Source organism: Zeugodacus cucurbitae, chromosome 3 (assembly GCF_028554725.1).
Source record: "Zeugodacus cucurbitae isolate PBARC_wt_2022May chromosome 3, idZeuCucr1.2, whole genome shotgun sequence".
NCBI classification, from domain to species: domain Eukaryota; kingdom Metazoa; phylum Arthropoda; class Insecta; order Diptera; family Tephritidae; genus Zeugodacus; species Zeugodacus cucurbitae.
Genome location: NC_071668.1, coordinates 21,304,529 through 21,323,242, shown reverse-complemented (window position 1 = coordinate 21,323,242; position 18,714 = coordinate 21,304,529). Strand labels below are relative to the sequence as shown.

The 18,714-nt window shown below is 33.8% G+C and overlaps 1 protein-coding gene across 8 annotated transcripts in view; it reads left to right on the top strand.

Moving 5' to 3' along the window:
* The first annotated feature begins 12,830 nt into the window (after positions 1-12,830).
* LOC105216543 (uncharacterized) overlaps positions 12,831-18,714 on the top strand; it is a 105,127-nt gene continuing 99,243 nt past the window's right edge. The window contains exons 1-2 of one of the 8 annotated variants that reach the window (XM_054226659.1): positions 12,831-12,964; positions 14,141-16,449. In XM_054226659.1, the coding sequence (XP_054082634.1) occupies positions 14,854-16,449 (1,596 nt within the window). In that variant the 5' untranslated portion in view covers positions 12,831-12,964; positions 14,141-14,853. Of the gene's footprint in view, positions 13,229-14,140; positions 16,450-18,714 lie in introns of all 8 variants that reach the window. The other 7 variants (XM_054226660.1, XM_054226658.1, XM_054226654.1 and 4 more) reach the window with 7 other exon arrangements.

The window sequence follows — 18,714 nt, the reverse complement described above, 5'->3', positions numbered from 1 at the left end:
TTTTTGTAGATTATGGTGATTCGAGTTAGAGAAGTTTTACTGTATTACTATACCAGTAACATACTAGTTCAAAATATACCCATAAAAAACCGAGTTCGATTATGGATTGAAAAAGTTGGCTGAAAATTATTAAATCTGGAGTAAATGTTTGTATATTTCAGTAAAATTATTCCAAAAAAAAGTAAATCGTTGTAGTCAAGTAATATATCCATTAATAAATCATAATTGGTTCAAATCAGTTCGTTTTCAAACCAGTTAAAAACTAGTGTTTCCCTGGCCAGTAAGATGTTTCACTGCAGGGTACATATAATCTATGTATAATGTATTGAAATTTGTTTGTGTCTGTGGAAATGTGTATAGGAAAGGTAGTTGCTGAAATTGCAAAAGTGATCTTCGTAAGTGACGACAATTATCTTTTTTAACGGCCTTACACCCTTCTACAATGGAGGTGGTGGCAACAATATACCCTCCACCAATCTACAAACATACGTACATACTATCATATATTCTAACTTCTAACGAACAACCCTGTTTAACAAACATACATTCACACTAAAATAATTTGCATACGTTCACATTGGTATTTAAGCTCATCTGTCAATTTTACCGAGCTGCATACATACATACGTATATGTGTAAATGCGCATACATCCAGATTAAAAAAAAGGATCTTTATTCTCTGAGTGTGTTAAATCAATTGCATTTTTATGTTAATTTGCTATTTGTTTGTATTATGTAACCTTAAAATAACATTTTTTTGTGCGTGCGGCTTAGCTCTATTGAATGCATTTTTCAACTTTCGTACAAAGGTTAATTGATTCTTTATAGTAAGACCTTCAGTATGAAGGCATAAAAAAAGTAAATTGATCTGTTTCTATACTGATTTTAATTTTTTTTTTAACATTTAAGGAATGTATACAAATTTAAATTTGAGCTGTCAACGCTTTCAAATTAATACCGTTATGAATGAGTAAAATAATTAAGGAATAATTTATTTTCTTGTGCTGTTATGTATCCATATCCATATTTTTTATAATATATGTATATAGCTTTAATACTACTGGGTTATTACTTCGTTGATCAAAGGTAGCGTGATACACCACAACCTCTCTTTTTGAGATGAGCAAAAAAATACGATTCTGGTGGTTGACTTCGGTTAACCGAGGTTAGAGATTTGATGAATAATTAATTCTAGAGCTCAATTTCAAATTTATTGAATATGCCTTTGCGGTAGCTATTTAACTGATAACTGGTATTTAACAGATAATTACCGGTATCTATTAAATATGGTACGATTCTCCAACCCTTATTTGGTCGTAATTTTTATAGACAGGTTTTAATATACATACAAATATTAAAATATGTAATTAGTTTTAAAAAGAATAGTAATTATAAGTGACTATATACTATTAAAAACGTATAATTGATTTTGAACAAATTGATTATGGAAAGTAATGCAATTACTTTGCAAATGTTAATTAATTATTTTACTCTTTTTTACTTTATATAGATTACTTTTGGATTGTTAAACATGATTGAGCACATTTTTAACCATTTCAGGAAGAGATTAAACTTAATTAAAATTTATCTGTATCTGTAAATTAAGGCCTTTTTTGTATAAAAACGGTTACAAATGTCGATGAGCCTCAGCTGCACTTTTCTTGGAATTAAAAAAGAAAAGCAAAATTCCCTGCAAATGTCGAGAATTCGGCTCAAAAAGTGACATTTTCAGTTGAGAATAAGTTTGGGATGCAAACAGATCTCTACAAATATTTTGTTGGGTTAATGTTGACACAAAGGTCCAAGATCGATATAAAACGATTTAATCGATTAATCGACCAGTGCTTGACCCTAGAGACATCTATTGGAAAACGGCGGAAGCAAAGTTGTAGACTAATAAAATAAAAAATAACAAGATTACTTTTAAAAATTTTAAATATCCAAATTACTTTAAATAATTATATTCTTATATATATAATATGTTATTTTTAATTAATTATAATATTTAACATTTAATGTTTCTGCCAAGCCGTTCTGTTTTAATAATTCTTTAAAATAATAGTAATTTATAACAATTACTAATTAAATATAATTAAAGTAATCGAAAGTTATTGAAAATAATTAAATATAATAGATAGTTCTTATTATAATATATTTTAACTATTTACAATTACAATTGATTACTAATGCATCGGTAAATATCGGTAAATTTAATTAACCGATACCAAACTCAAGTAATTGTTTTCATTAATAATAGTAATCTAAACTTAAATCTATCAGCTATAGTAAGTGAATACAATTAAAATAATTCAAAGTAATTGATTGTTTATGTTTAGATTACTAATTCAATAAAGATTAAAAGGAATTTATTTTAATTATTGATGATTACCCAAATCAAGCGATTGTTTTCTTTCAAAATAGTAATCTAAAATTAAAGCTATTAAAATAAATAAAACATGTTTAAATAATTTCAGGTAATTAAAGTAATCCTGAATAAATAAAAGTAATTAAAACATATTTTAATACATTTTTTGGATTACTTTTTAATGGTATATAAATATAATATTGATTGTATTTACAATTACAATTAATATATCACTAAGATTACCGAATTCAAGTAATTGTTTGGATTATTTGCTGTTAACAAATTTAACAGCTGTGGTAGTGAATATCCACTTAAAATTTTATTGAAAGGTAAAAATTTGTGATGGTCATAAATATTCTAAACAAAATCAGCCTAAACTCAAGAATTTCAAAAATACTCCAAGTAGTCTCCACGTTACAGCAGACGCCCCTATGGTTTCTTATTATTTTTTGTGTTTGCTCAAACTTTTCTTCCGCAAACGCTGATGGGGTTTCTACACAGCGCCACATGGTCACGAATTTTTAGCCGATTGACACGAATTTAAATTTAAGCTTATGCCTTGACTGTAAAAATAATTAGAAATATTGTGTGGAGCAGTACTCCGCACATGAACAAGTTTCGAGAAATTATTTCTAAATAAAAACTATGACACACTCTAGTTAGAGCAGTTTTTAGTTCTAAAATTAATATTTAATGCAGAACAAGATTTGCTGATACCCAAGTACATGTGTATGTATGTATGTACACCATTCAAGTGATTAGAAATGCTATAATATTACAAAAACAACTGTTATTTATTTTCCGACCTACCGCAAGCTTTAATGAATTGAAGGTGATGATTTCTGGTTCGATGAGTATATGTGTTAATCGCACACACACCTACACACATACAAACAAATATGCATACTTGGTTGGAAGACACACCACAACGAGGCGTTGCCATTAAAAATTGACGAGACTGAATGAAGTGCTATAAAAATACCATATTTCATTCGTGCGCCGGCAATTTTAGATTTCGTAACAAACTGGCAACGAACGTAAATAGAACAAAAATACCGTGACACAAATAAACTTTCACCAAACCGTATGACACTGATGATTTTGACATCGAAATGGAAATTACATTTTTCATATTGTCTAGAAGACAGATATGCGAAATATTTAGCAGAAGTGATTTTTGTAAATATTAATGTATAAGTATATACATTAGGGTAATTCCTAAATTTAGTTGAAAATTTGTAATCAAAAAAAAAAATTGAAAACATCAAACTCTAGACAACTATATATTAACACCATGGACCTAACAAAATTTTTTAGAGAAATAAGATCTATGAGAGACATTTTAAATGTCTCTTGCGCCAATATTTATTTCTGATATTTTAGACTGTAGTAGAATCGATATTGACATCAAATGGAAAAGTTATAATTTTTTGAATCTTCATAAGAAACTTGGAACAATTAAACTTCGCTCGGGATTAGGTGGGTTTCAAATTTTCAAAAATTAAAAAAAATGTATTATCTCATTAAATATTGTAATATGTTTAAAATATTATTCAAAAATATCAAATCAATCCGATATTCTAAGAGAAGTTTAGTCCATCAGGCCACGTCAGTACGAATATAAAATTTAAACGAATTTATCTCAAAACTAAATTTTTGAAGTCGGTGGACGCGATTTCTCAAAAAGTTAAGAAGCGATTTGGTTCATATTTTGCACACATCTTTGGAATAACAATATCTAGTTAGCGAACGAAAGATTTTTTTATATTGTTATTATAACAATTGTTTTTGGGTCAATATATGCCGAAAATTTTACCAAAAAATGACTTTTTGGTTAAAACTCTGTCAATAATTCAAATTTCAATATTTTCTTTTTTCCTTCGTTCAATAATGAGATTTATCCATGCAATATGGAAATATTTTTGGTTTATTGATTTTAGATGAATCAAAAATAAGTTAAGCTTTCCACGGCAAGAACAGTTTTTGAAACATCAAGGGAGAATTCGAAATTTTTGAATAAAAGTTTCACAAAATACTGTTTATACATGTAAATTTATACGCAGAAATGTTTAAATGAAATATATGATTGTATATATTTAAAAAAAAATTGTAAAAATATCCTTGTTTTTAGCATCTGAAACCCACATAACCCCTTAAGGCAGTAGTCTGCTTTAGAAGCCAAAAAAAGCGTTTTTTAGCAATTTTTTTTTTAAGGGAATGAAATGATTGCGGTAAGCGGAATTTTAAGACGATAGTGTACTATATTTAAGGCTAAAAAAACAATATTTATTATTAAAAAATATTAAAATTTTTTCAAAGTTGTAAGTATTTTTCTGGAGCGCCTGGAGTCTGCACTTGTAAATCGGTGCCGATGATGGAGGTCGTGCGATGCATCTGAAACAGTCGAACTAAATTTTTTTTTTAATTTTTTAAGTTTATTTTCTTTATGAACTAAAAAAATACCGAAGAAGTTATAAAATTCCAAATTTTTTCGAAATTTGAAAAAAAAATAACTTTTTTAAGAAAAAAAATTGACTTTAAGTTGCAAAACAAGTAGTTTAAATAATACCTTTGTCCAACTTTTTTAGTTCAAATAACAGATAATTTAATACTGAAGCTAGATCACTTTGGTTTTTTCGATCACACATATATTCTTCTTGCTATCGCCGGCACCGTTTTCTAACACTTGTGAAAATGAAAACTCGAGAAAACGCGCTTTAAAGTCTGCCTGAGCATTCGCACCTGCTCGACGCTCGGCCACTAAAACTGCTCTAGCTTCGAAAATATGTCGAATTGGCCACTGGAATTTTAAAGACATAGTCTTGTATAGTTTTGGAAGAGATTTAAAACAAAACAAAAAACTTGATTTTTTGAAGTCTGTAAGTACCTTAACCGTCTTTAAAAAAAAAAATTCTAGTTGCCAAAGAATGTTTTGAAATCTGGACGGTAGCCTCGCCTTATCCGTCCCTATTTAGGATACCATTTATATTAGGTACATAACTTTTTACTTGGTGATACAGATTAAGCAAGTGAGTCTCAAGAATTCGATTAATTAATATTTTATGTACAACCCTGATCCACATATATACATAGTTTTTATAGAATATTTGTTAGATCATGATTTAATCGCAATAAATTTGTGATGAATATTCAATAGGCGTTTTAACCTTTTCCAAATTCTTGCTGCTATCTACCAAACTTGTTTCAGATTCTTCCTATCACTATAGGACTTTAGGACAAGTTTTCTATGCACGGAAAACCCCGCTAGTTAAGATTAACGCCCGTAAGGTAACAGTAAATTGTTTTTAAAATTATAGGGATTCTCAAGGCCGTAGTATGAAGTCTCTACCTATTCCCAGTCGAAACATGTTTCTGTACATTCCTTCGATAAAAACATAAAACTGTCTAACAGTCCAAAATTGATTAATCGAAGAAGGGCTTGTTATATATCTAAGATGCTTTTATATAGTATACCAATGTATCTTCGTAAAGTCAAATAATGGGATGGGGACTTTTGGACTTTGCGTCGTATATCATACAATACAAATATGATATAGGTAAGAACTATCCAACTATCCTTTGAATTTTTATGAATTTTTTGATATGTATTTAATATATTTATATTTATTTGATTATTATTATTTGAGAGTATAAATAATAGACTTAGAGACATGTGCTATAAAATTGCATTGATATACTTTACCACAACTTTACTTTGTGACAACTTTATTCTGTTGTCAAACGCTTCATAAAATGTGTCAACAAGTGTCAGTATGATTGGCAAAATCCTTTTAGCAACTTCCTTCGAACTCCAACTAATACCAATTCATAAATAAAACTGCAAACATTTCTTATTCTACATATATATGGCCCCAGCCAAGTCAAGTCCCACCGCCGATATGAGCACGCCTCGACTGACAGCGAGCAATATGTAATAAGGAAACGATCAATGGTTAATAAATTGAAATATTTGCGTAAAGAAAGAGCCGTCATTGCAACGTCAATTGGGTTGGTCACAACGTTGACTTTGACTTTCTGATGGAACTGTGTAATACATATGGGTGCTAAAGCTCCAACAGTTGCCGGTTCGTCGTTAAATGCGTTAAACTTAGCAAAACATTGCACGCTGCAAGACAGCGACAAAGTGACTGACGTGCCAACTGTATAAATACTGTTAAGACATTTGCTTACACATACACACACACACACACACGAGTAATATAGTATACATACATATATCTATGTTAATGCGATATATGCTCTTATATATATATATTTATGTACCTGCTACATATGTACATATGTGTGACAAATTAATGTGATCATTAATAGAATTGGTTTACAGTTAATAGAAAAATTATCTATGAATTCACGCAAGAGATACACAAGTAAGCGAGAGTTAAGTTCCTGTACAGGCGAATATTATACGGTCTAGAAATTTCTAAGGGGTCTTGAAAATATATTTTTCATTGTTAGCATTCTTATATGATAATAGTAATATACACCTGTCTGATTTGCAACCACAGATGGTCGTTCCTACCACATATATCTTCGATTTACCGCATTTTATGGTAATTATACTCCGATATTACCCAACCGCAATACCAACTTCCTCAGAGTACCAAGAAGTTAAGTCAAGTTATATTAATTAATACTGAAATATTCTTGCGCGAGGCATACGAAATTCATTTTCTCTCGACATTCTACTCTCGTTTATTTTGAGGTATTACAAACAACCGTAAAATTGCGCGAGTTTCAAAAAATACATACAATACATATATGTATGTCTATGAATCATGTATCGTATGTACATAAATCTGTTTATTATTTGTTAACTTCAATAAAAACATCAGGTGACTTTAAGAAACAAAGGAAATGACGTTTAAACACAACTCACTTATAGTCAGTATCAAATGGTCTCAATGTCAAAAGGTCACAAACTTATGAAAATAATATACAGACTAATCACACAACTAAAACTGTTTAAAAATTGTTCGAGGTAAATAATATCAAGATTATGGAATGACCGTCGGAGTCTGATATAAATTCTATTGAAAATGTGTAGGTGGATTAAGTAGTCTCATGTAAGCCTACATCTAAAACGGAACTATGAGAGGGTATGAAGAGATCAGGGGAGTCAATTTCGATTGAATGATTCAAAAAGAGAATTAACTCGAAGTTTCGTCGCTGTGCTGCAATACTAAAAAATGTGATGATGTCTCTAAGGTCAAGCACTGGTCGATTAAATCGTTTTATATCGATCTTGGACATTGGTGTCAACATTAACCTAACAAAAATTTGTAGAGATCTGTTTGCATCCCAAACTTATTCTCAACTGAAAATGTCACTTTTTGAGCCGAATTCTCGACATTTGCGGGAAATTTTGCATATCTTTTTTAATTCCAAGAAAAGTGCGCCTGAGGCTCATCGACATTTATAACTGTTTCTAAACAAAACAAACCTAAAATTTACAATTAAAACGGCGGAAGCAAAGTTATAGTTATAGACTACTAAGATTTTGACTGCTTACATTTTGTACAGTTTTCAAAATTTATTTTTATTTTTCCGAAACAAGTTAATTTTTGTGATTTGCATTTTTTAATGTTGAGTCTATTTTGGAAAATAATGACAATTTTTTGTCACAGCGATTGCACACACTTTTTAATAGATCCTCTTCTACGGTTGCACACTACTAAGAATGTGACCGCAGCTGTAAGTTTGTGGAGTTTAATGTTAATTAAGACTTACGATAGGTGGTGCTGTGGTGCATTTTTTGTAATTTTTGAAGGAACTTGAGGAAAATTTATTGAAATAATATTTTTCTTTTCAATAAATATATAGTACATTATTCGATTTGGGTTAGGGAATAGATTTTTGGTTCCGAGAATTTCATATTTTATGAACTTTGATAAGCTAGGTGGCGCTGGGATCTTTTTTTATACTACTTCATTAAAAGATATTGCGTATAATAATACTTTACTTTTTTAAGGCTTATAAATACATAGCAATTACCCGCTTGAAGAACAACAAAGCGGCGGGGACCGATGGACTACCGACCGAGCTATTCAAATACGGCGGCGAAGAACTGATAAGGAGCATGCATCAGCTTCTTTGTAGAATGTGGTCGGAAGAAAGCATGCCCGACGATTGGAATCTCAGTGTGCTCTGCCCAATCCATAAAAAGGGAGATCCCACAATCTGCGCCAATTACCGTGGGATATGCCTCCTCAACATTGCATACAAGGTCCTGTCGAGCGTACTGTGTGAAAGATTAAAGCCCACCGTCAACGAACTGATTGGACCTTATCAGTGTGGCTTTAGACCTGGAAAATCGACGATGGACCAGATAATACGGCTATGTAAACTGACGTTGAGCAACACCAAAAGCTCCGTCAGGATCGGGAAGGACCTCTCGGAGCCGTTCGATAGGAAACGAGGTTTCAGACAGGGTGACTCACTATCGTGCGACTTCTTCAATCTATTACTGGAGAAAATAATACGAGCTGCAGAGCTAAATAGAGAAGGTACAATCTTCTACAAGAGTGTACAGCTGCTGGCGTATGCCGATGATATTGATATCATCGGAAGCAACAACCGCGCCGTTTGTTCTGCTTTTTCCAGACTAGATAAAGAAGCGAAGCGAATGGGTCTGGAGGTGAATGAGGACAAGACGAAATATCTCCTGTCATCAAACAAACAGTCAGCGCACTCGCGTCTTGGCTCCCACGTCACTGTTGACAGTCATACCTTTGAAGTCGGAGATAGTTCTAGATAGATAGATAGTCTACTTGGGAACCAGCGTTAACAACACCAACAATGTCAGTCTTGAAATCCAACGCAAAATCACTCTTGCCAACAGGGGTTACTTTGGACTGAGTAGGCAATTGCAAAGTAAAGTCCTCTCTCGACGAACCAAAACCATACTCTACAAGTCGCTCAATATTCCCGCCGAAGCGTGGACGATGACAACATCCGATGAGACGACTCTTGGGGTTTTCGAGAGAAAGGTTTTGCGTAAGATTTATGGTCCTCTGAAAATTGGCAACGACGAATACCGCAGACGATGGAACGATGAGCTGTACGAGTTGTACTACGACATTGACATAGTTCAGCGAATAAAAAGACAGAGGCTACCCTGACCTCCACTCCGGTGGAAAGACCAAGTGCAAAGGGATCTGGCTTTAATTGGTGTTTCCAGTTGGCGCCAAAAAGCAAAAAGGAGGAACGAGTAGCGCGCTCTAGTGGATTCGGTTATAATCGCTTATAGCGGCTTCTACGCCAAATATATATATATATCTGTTCCCTGGCAAAATTTTTGCTATAATACAGCACAAAGATTATTTAATTATTTTTGTTATGAGAGGAAAAGTGTTTAAGTGGATTATTTGATTCAAATTTTGTATTTTCTATAAAATAAATAATTTTGCCAGTTCAAGTTTTATAGGCTGAACTTACTCTAAAAGCTTTTACATTATATCTTCCTTAGTCTTAGAATTCTCGATATATAATAATACTTGAAACAAATACGTGCAACCAGCACTGCGTTCATACTTTGCAGTCACTGTATATTAGTCATTTGTTTTTTGTAAACCGAAAATATTTTGCATCACGCCACCAACCTGGTCCAATTCTACACTCATTCATAAACAATCGTACACACTCGAGCACACATGCACTTGTATGAGTATATACATATTTATATATGCAACCATTTCGGCTGCTGGCGAAATTTCCAATTGAAATGACGCGTGTTGATGACACCTGCTAAACTATACGCCTCGAGAAGCGCTCGTAACACGCTATGGTTTCTAAGCAGCGTTTTGACTGTTAACTGCGTTACATACATACATACATATATATATACAATGTATGTGCACTATTTCCGTAAATATTTGTGAAATTAACAGTTGTGCTTGCTGCTGATATAAAATAAAAGTGTAAGTGTAACGTACTGCATGTAAACAGATGTCTGTAATTATGGGTTAACCAAATAGTATGTTGATTTTAGAGGCACTGAGACGGCGGCACTTTCAACATGTCATTTCATTTTCAGTTCATAATTTTCGAGTAATTCAAACTCACACTTCAAAATAAAAATAAATACGAGACAAATAAACAAATGCGGTGCGCTGACATACAAACAAGTGCACATACAAACATACATACATACGGACTTACAACAAGAAGAACAGTGTAATAATTAGCATCACTGCACTTACCTATAAACACTCATAAACACACATACATATTGTATTTATATACATATGTTTATATACATGTTGCTGTGCTCTCAGCTGCGAGCGGTGGTCGGTGCAATGCGCAAGGTGTTTTCCCAGTGCAACATGCCGGAGCCACTCACTCACTCACTTATGAAGCTATGTGCGTTTGTATGTTTGTGTTTATTTTTGTTTATGTTTATGTTTTTTGGCAGCAAGTGTCTCTCCTACGGTCTGTGGACGGTATTTCCGGATGCTTATGTTGCTAGAAACATTTCATTTTATACACTGTGCGAAATAGATTATAATAATTGTTATTCGTTTAAAAACTATATCATAATAGGCAGCAACAATTTTCAAACAAGTAAGGAAAGGCTAAGTTCGGGTACAACCGAACATTTTATACTCTCGCAATTTATTGCTATATTTTTATTAAGATAACACACAAATTTACCCATAAATTCGGCATAAAGTCCAATAGAATAACGACAATCATCATAAATAGTATATGAGGGTTGAGGTAATCCCTGAATAGATTTCACAAATTTTCACCATCAAGGTATACTATATCCAAGACTATATATTCACTTAAATTGGCGAAGATATTTCATATATTAACCGATATATGCGGAATAAAGACCACTCTATTTTTGCAAAACCTACACTGAGATATGTATATGGGAGCTATGGGAAGTTATGACCCGATTTTAAAAATTTTTGTTACAGAGACACACTATTAGAAAACATCTTAGAGACTTACCTTTATATTCGTTGAAAGATTACCATAAGGCACTGATTTTTTCATGTTCGAAATCCGAAGAATTGAAAAGTTATAGTCCGACTTCGACAATTTTATAATAAGCGATGCCACAGCTCAAATACAGTATTTTTGTGAAGCTTATGTCTTTTGGGAATTTTGTGTTATGAAATTAAATTTTAATGTTGTTGTTGGATACATTAGGAGCCAATTCTTATGCTCTTTGCTCATAGTACCGTTCGTATAAGCTCACTCAGCAAATCATATCGCTTCATAGCAAATTTATTTCTTTTTTGGCTGTCGCGGTGTCAACATCTCGACTAGTGAACTTATAAAAACAACTAATGAGGATGTAAGCAATAATTGAAAAGTAATTCTTTGTATATAAAAGCAACAATTAACTTTCATTTTAGCTAAAAATACCACCTGGAACCGAATTTCATCTGAAGAACAAAGATTGAGGTTATGTACAAAGATGGTTTAAAAAATTATGTAATTACTGCTGAATTAATGTGGCATCGAAAAACCAAACAAAACCGTTTAGAAACCCCGAGGAATACAAAAAACATACGCTTACTGGACCAAAATCTTCGATACATGAATGTACCAAATGACATATTCGCAAGTTGGCAACGCAGGACATGATTAGTTGCTCCAAATTATAGCGGAATTTGGTCTATAAGTGCCAAGAGAACGTCTACAACAAATTTTGAAAGGAGACTTAAATCTTAAATATGAATGCAAAGTGTCTAAACCGCGCTTATAAGATCGCATGCATCCTTTTTCGAAAAATACAACTTCTAAGAAGTAGAGTTTCAAAAATTTGATATTTAATGGAATGGGAAAACATTAAATTTAGATGGATCATAAGTATTGGAGGGATCTACGGCACCATCGTCATACTTACTATAAGCGCAAATATGGCAAATATGGATCTCTAATGATGTAGGCTGCTCTTAGCGCCAAAGATAAGTCTCCCATTTGTCTTGTCCCGAGTTGAATGAAAGCAAAATATATATGGAATTGCTGAACAGTGAACTTATCAGGTTTGCTAAGGAATATCATGGTGACATCTGGGTGTTCCAGGTGGATAATCCACGTTCAATACTTAACGATGCACAAATATCAATTTTACTGAGGTATTATCATTACTCAAATTATTTTTCAACCAACAACAACAATAAAAAATTAATTTAAACAACCAAATTCAATTTCACAGCATAAAATTCGCATCAGATTAACATACAACTTCCACATTCCACACTCACGTACATGTTTTCATATACAAATGTTGCTAAACACAAATGTTGCTGAGCGCAAATATGTAATACACTGCAGCGCAAGCAACATGTGCCTAGCATTCGTTTTGTAATCCGTGCGCATGCATAGAGTCAACGCCGATGTTGCGAAAGTGCATTGTTAACATGTTGCCGACGCTCGCCGACCACGACGACGACGTCTGTTGTTGTTGATGCTAGCAGCTGCCGAATGCTTGGTTGTTTTATTCGAATCAGAATTCAGTTACTACTGCGACATTAAACCTTTCGTGTGTGTTTTCGTATTGTAAGCGGATTGCGCGAAGCATTTTACATTGTTACAAAAAATCATATAATGCAACTCATATTTGTATGAGCATTGAAGTATATAAAAAAAAAACAAAAAAAAAGTAAAATAAAGAAAAAAGACAAAAGTGTTAAATCAAACGCATGATTTGGCGTGTGCGTCTACAGTATATTTGCTTCTATGCAAATTGATATATGTACGTATGTATGTATATAAATAAATTTTCGGCAAAATTGCTGGCCACTGCATGCTTCCTTCTACATATAAACGAGCGCAACAATTTGTGATTTTTTGTGAATGAAATTTAGCACAAATTGCTACGGTGAGGTGAGACATCTCTATAGTGTATATGTGTATGTGTGTCTTCATTTTTTGATTATTTACTGTTATTGCTTGTTCTATTTGCCGCAACTCCTACATGCTATAAAACAGTGAATTATTACTTAATCGAAAATGAAAAACAACAAAAAATTATGAAAAAATAAAATAAAAAAAATTGAGAAAATAATAAAAAAAATCTTGAAAAAAAAATAAAAAAAAATTAATAATAATAAAAAAAATAATAAATAATAAAAAAAAAATTAAAAAAAAAAAATCAAAAAAATTATAAAAAATCTGAAAAAATAATCAAGTTGCTTAGAAAAAAATTAATTGTCTTGCAACACCGTGGTATTAGTGTTTGCACGCTTGGCAAGCAAAGGTGCGCCTTTCCGTTGATTTTTTTTTGCGCTCTTCAACTCAACGCCAACGCGCTAAGGAAGATGCTGGCTGCTCCTCAGCAAATTGTCTATGCAACTGCAGTAACAGTAAACGTAGTTAGTGTTGAGTTTGTTGGTTTAAGCACTACAACTTAATGTTGTTTGTTGTTGCAGCTGATTTAAATAAATTGATTTATGTGCTTGTGAAATGTTGATAATGGCACTGTGCCGCAATTTTAGGTTATATTTTGAAGTACTGTGACATTTAGTGCAAAAATAAATATGTAGTAAGGGTGTGTATATGTTTGTGTAGATAAACATATATTTTTAACTACATACATATATACATATATAGATATTTTTTATATTTTTTTGCATTTTAATATGCACGCAACATGTTGCAGAGTGTAAAATATTAAAAAAAAAATTATTTTTATTAATTAACAATTTTTTTAATTAAAAAAAATAATTTTTATTAATTAAATTTTTTTTATTAATTAAATTTTTTTTTTAATTTTTATTAATTTAAATTTTTTTATAGTGAACACTGCAGCATAAATTTGTTTGAAATTTATTCAAATATATATTCATAAATAAGTGTTGTGAGACAAAGTGTTAGCATAAACGCTATTGAAAAATTGAAAATTGTTTCTGCAGCATCATAAACTAATGTGTGAGACATAAATACGTGGGTGCAAGCAAAAATTTCTTGTTGCTGATAAAAAATAAAAAAATAAAAATAGTTGTATGCAGTTGTATGTACTACACATAGTGTTTCTTAAAAGTGCAAAAAAAAAAACAACAACAACAACAAAAAATAATAATCTCAAAGGCGACGATTTGCCCATAAAACACAGAAGAGTTATGATTTTCCCATACAACGCCTTGCTATGATGCAATGTGCCAATGTTGTTAGTGTAGTGTTATTTTTATTGCATACCAGCAGCGAGCCAACGGCAAAGGTAGCGTTACTAAGACAAGTACTTGTGCAGCGTATGACAGGCATTTGCTGCAGCTCGGAGCAGCAGTAACAATAATACAAAGTAAATAAAAATACAACAATAAAAACAAAAAAATAAAAATAAAAAAACAAATATAAATAAGAAAATAAAAGAAGGCACTCCATACTCACCGTGTTAGTGGCGTAAAAAAGAGTAAAAGCAAAAGCAATAAATATCTGTACTGCGCACCATAAAAAGATCAAAGATCTCTGCAAACACAACAGCCAGCCAGCCAGACAAGCACAACACCGACATGGCGCGCTCCAACGTCAACAATAATATCTACCACCACAACAACAACAATCAACGAAGTGATACTTCACGGCAATGGCACATCCTTGCACTATTTGCAGTGCTGTTTTGTTGTAACGCTTCACTGCCAACGGCATTCGCTACCGTTGTGGGCAAACGCGTTGACAGCAGCAGCAGCACCGAAGCAAATGTGGATGCTGTGGACTCAGTTACAACAGCCGATGCAGCCGATGCCACCGCCTCCATTGAAGATGTTGATGGCGTGTTGGCCAAGCGTTCTGCAGAAAACTTACAACTGTCGCATGTCTTTCGACATCAAGAACATTATTCGCACCGCATTGAGCAGGCCGTGAATGACTTGAAACGTACGCAATTGCAGCAGCAACTCAGCGGAAATTATAGCAATACAACGGAGAGCAGCGGCGTTAATGGCGACAATAGCGGTATTAATAACAACAACAACAACTACATGCATTACGAGTCACAATTACAACCACGACTGTCAGAACGCTTGCGTCATCACAATCAGCGACATCATTCATTGGCACCGGTCAGCGCTTGGGAACGTTATATGTTGCCACCGTTGCGCCATCAACGCCATCAGCAGCAAACAGCACAGCAACAAAATCAACAGCCGGAATATGTGGCAGATGCAACAATGGTGGTAACCACGTCACCATTAATGCCGCTGTCAGCACCAACAGCCACTGAGGCGGCTAACGATGGCGTTGGAACTAATGAGCAGTCGAATATATTGCCGGCCATTATGAGCGCGGTGAATGGTAGCAGCGTACAGCAGCAGCCGCAGCAGCAGCATATAAAACCACATCGTTACTTCGATCGTGATGGACTCTACCAATCTTCCTCTTACATCTGGACGACCAGAGGACCGAAAGTGCGCTTCGATGCGAATTATTGGAAGACAAAAGAGTTTTCAAGCGGCAAACAAACTGATAGTCAGCGAATTTCACTCGATCTAAATGCAGAAGAGGAAGACGCGTCTTATACACCAGTAGAGCAGGAGGGCCTGCATGCTGGCGAAAGGAAGTATAAAACTAATGAGGCGCAAGACAATGACAGTGAAATTGTTAATGACGCCAACGATAGCAGTAGTGATGATTACGATGATTATTCATATGAGGAGGACTCCACAGAGGCGGTGCAAAGCGCAAATGAATTTCCCAACGCCAATAATATATACGAAGGCGCACATCGTACGGCTGTAAAACGTTATACCAATCCATTTAACGATTTACGTTTGCCACCCAAGAAGCGCGACTATTCACCGCACCCATATGCATCAATACGCCGCCGCGCCGACCCAGCAACGGGTGCTGGTGGTGGTGGCAATGATGGCAATACATATGCTAATTTCGGTGTCGACACCGGTGTTGTTGACAATGGCGAGGCGGAGTTTTCCAGCGAAAAATGGCAGCGCATCGAGCAGGAGCATCATCGCAAACAGCAAGAACATCAGCGTCAAATGATGGCTTTGCGTGCGCGTCACGACGGTAAATACCGGCCCACAGCGGCAGCTGCCACCGCAACGCCATTGATAATGGCAGCAACGGCTACGCAGCAGCGTCAGCATGATGATGTAAGTGCAGTTTTGAAATTAACTTATTTTTTATAATGTATTGTTAAATGAATATATATATACTATTTTATATATATATTAAAATTGTTATTGTTTGTACAATCAGACATATGAAAGTTTATATATATATGTAGAAGAATTTCGCGTTCTAGGCCGTTGGGCTGATAACCCTAAAGAGCATTTGATGTGCCTGATTCCAGCGAGCGACTATCAGCTGCTGTAAATATGTAAATATATGTGTGTGTAGAGCAGGGACGCAGCATTGAGGGGGTATTTTTAAAGAACAACCCCTTTTGGTAGTTGTTTGTTTGAAAAAAAATATATATATATATATCAAACGTCTCAGGTACACCACTTCTTGTAAAAAAGACAACAACAAAGTTTAGGAGAGTTGAATGGAGAGTTAGAGTTGAATTTAACATAATACTATGTTTACATATAACGAGATTATCTCCATTTCGAGCTTAACTCGATAATCTGTAACTAAGAAACGAGATTTCTCATACCAAATTCCTCTCTTGATAATCCGCGATTATAAAATTATCTCGTTTTATACAACTAGATTTTCGGTGTTATTCCTAGTTTTATCGATAATTTTGCGTAGAAGAGGAGAAATGTCAAATGAAAATGTAAACAAAAATGGCCGACAGCGAGAGCTATTCGTGTAATACAACAACAAATACAACACATTTGACAATTGATAATCACATTTGGCTATATGTATGTAAACTTTTAGATTATTGAACGAGCTTAGAACGAGATTATTTTCTTATGTAAACATACTATAAGAGAGTAAGAGATTAATTCAATAAAGTGTTTCATTAACTCAATAAATAGTTTCTTCATTTTTAAGTTTGTTGTTGTTGTTGCGGTATAAAATATTCCCAAAATATTTTTGAGGCATCCTGCCGGTTTGATAGACTTTCGTCGGTTAAAACTACGGGTTCGCTTCGATTACTTAAAACCAACTGGTGTGGGAACGGTCTATTATGTTATTCTATATGGTACCAGTTGACTTTTCGTTTCACTGTTTTCTAAGGCTTGATACGGCTGAACACTTTTATATTGGAGTGACTCAGTAAGAAATAGGTTAGGTTAAACTGGTAGGGTGCGATACCAGATGGAGTGCCGTCACGTTGTCCACGAGGAGTGGTCATACTTAAGATGCCTGCGCTTGACGCGGATTTTAAAAGGTTATGTGGCTTTACTATCGCTACCTCTTCCAGATTCTCATATTGTGAGACACCCAAATGCTAGTGCTCCATTAGTTATCTTATACCTTACTCCTGGAATTTCTTGCAGTCATATAGATCCGTCATTCCCATCCTATAGACGAGTGCCTCCACCAGACTGTAGCCAGTGAGTATTCCAACCATACTCCTAGAGTACCTTTATGAGTAATGACTTTAACAATATTTTCATAAAACAAAAATTTCGCTTTCTAAAATGAAATATATATTTTTCCATATTTATAACCATTTGTTGATACGACTTCTGATCACTGATCTCTTCACATTTTGTCTAAAAATATTATTATTGAAGCAACTTACTCAATCATTTAATTTTTATTTAAGAATTTTAAATCAAAAAATTACCCCTCCTAACTTCTTATTTTGACTACGCCCCTGTCTGCAATAAAAATAAGCTCCAAAGGAGTAGTGTTATATGTGTTGTGATGTGTGCATTATTGGTGCGTTAATGAATACTTAGCATTGACCGCATTTTAGACACATTAATGGGGCCATTAGTTCTTCAAATGACTCATCGTAATCGGCTCTAATTTACAGATGCTATGTTAAACTATTTAAAAATACATTTCATTTACATATGTGAATAAACAACAGACTTACATGTGTGACATGATAATTTAGTGTGCAGACTTGTTTAAAATAGTGTGTTTGTTACTATAATAGACAAGCTAGTAAATTTACAGTCTAACACCAAATGGGTGCTTTATGCTTTGCTTATGCTTATGGGTCCAAAATAAAGTAGTATGGAAAGTGAGCGAAGTTACGGCCCGATCTTTTCAAGATCTGCGCTAAGAGGGCATGAATAGAATGTTCTGAACTAAAATTAGTTAAATTCGGTTGAACGATTTGGTATTATTCATTTCCGCTTAAATTGTGGGTGGAAAGTATCGGGTGCGTCCGAGAGATGGCTCAAACGCTTCGGACCACCTAGTAGATTCTATAGGCTACAATTTCCGACATTAGTAGCCATCCTAGCGTCACCTGGGCCGCTACAATCAAGGTGAAGACGACACCA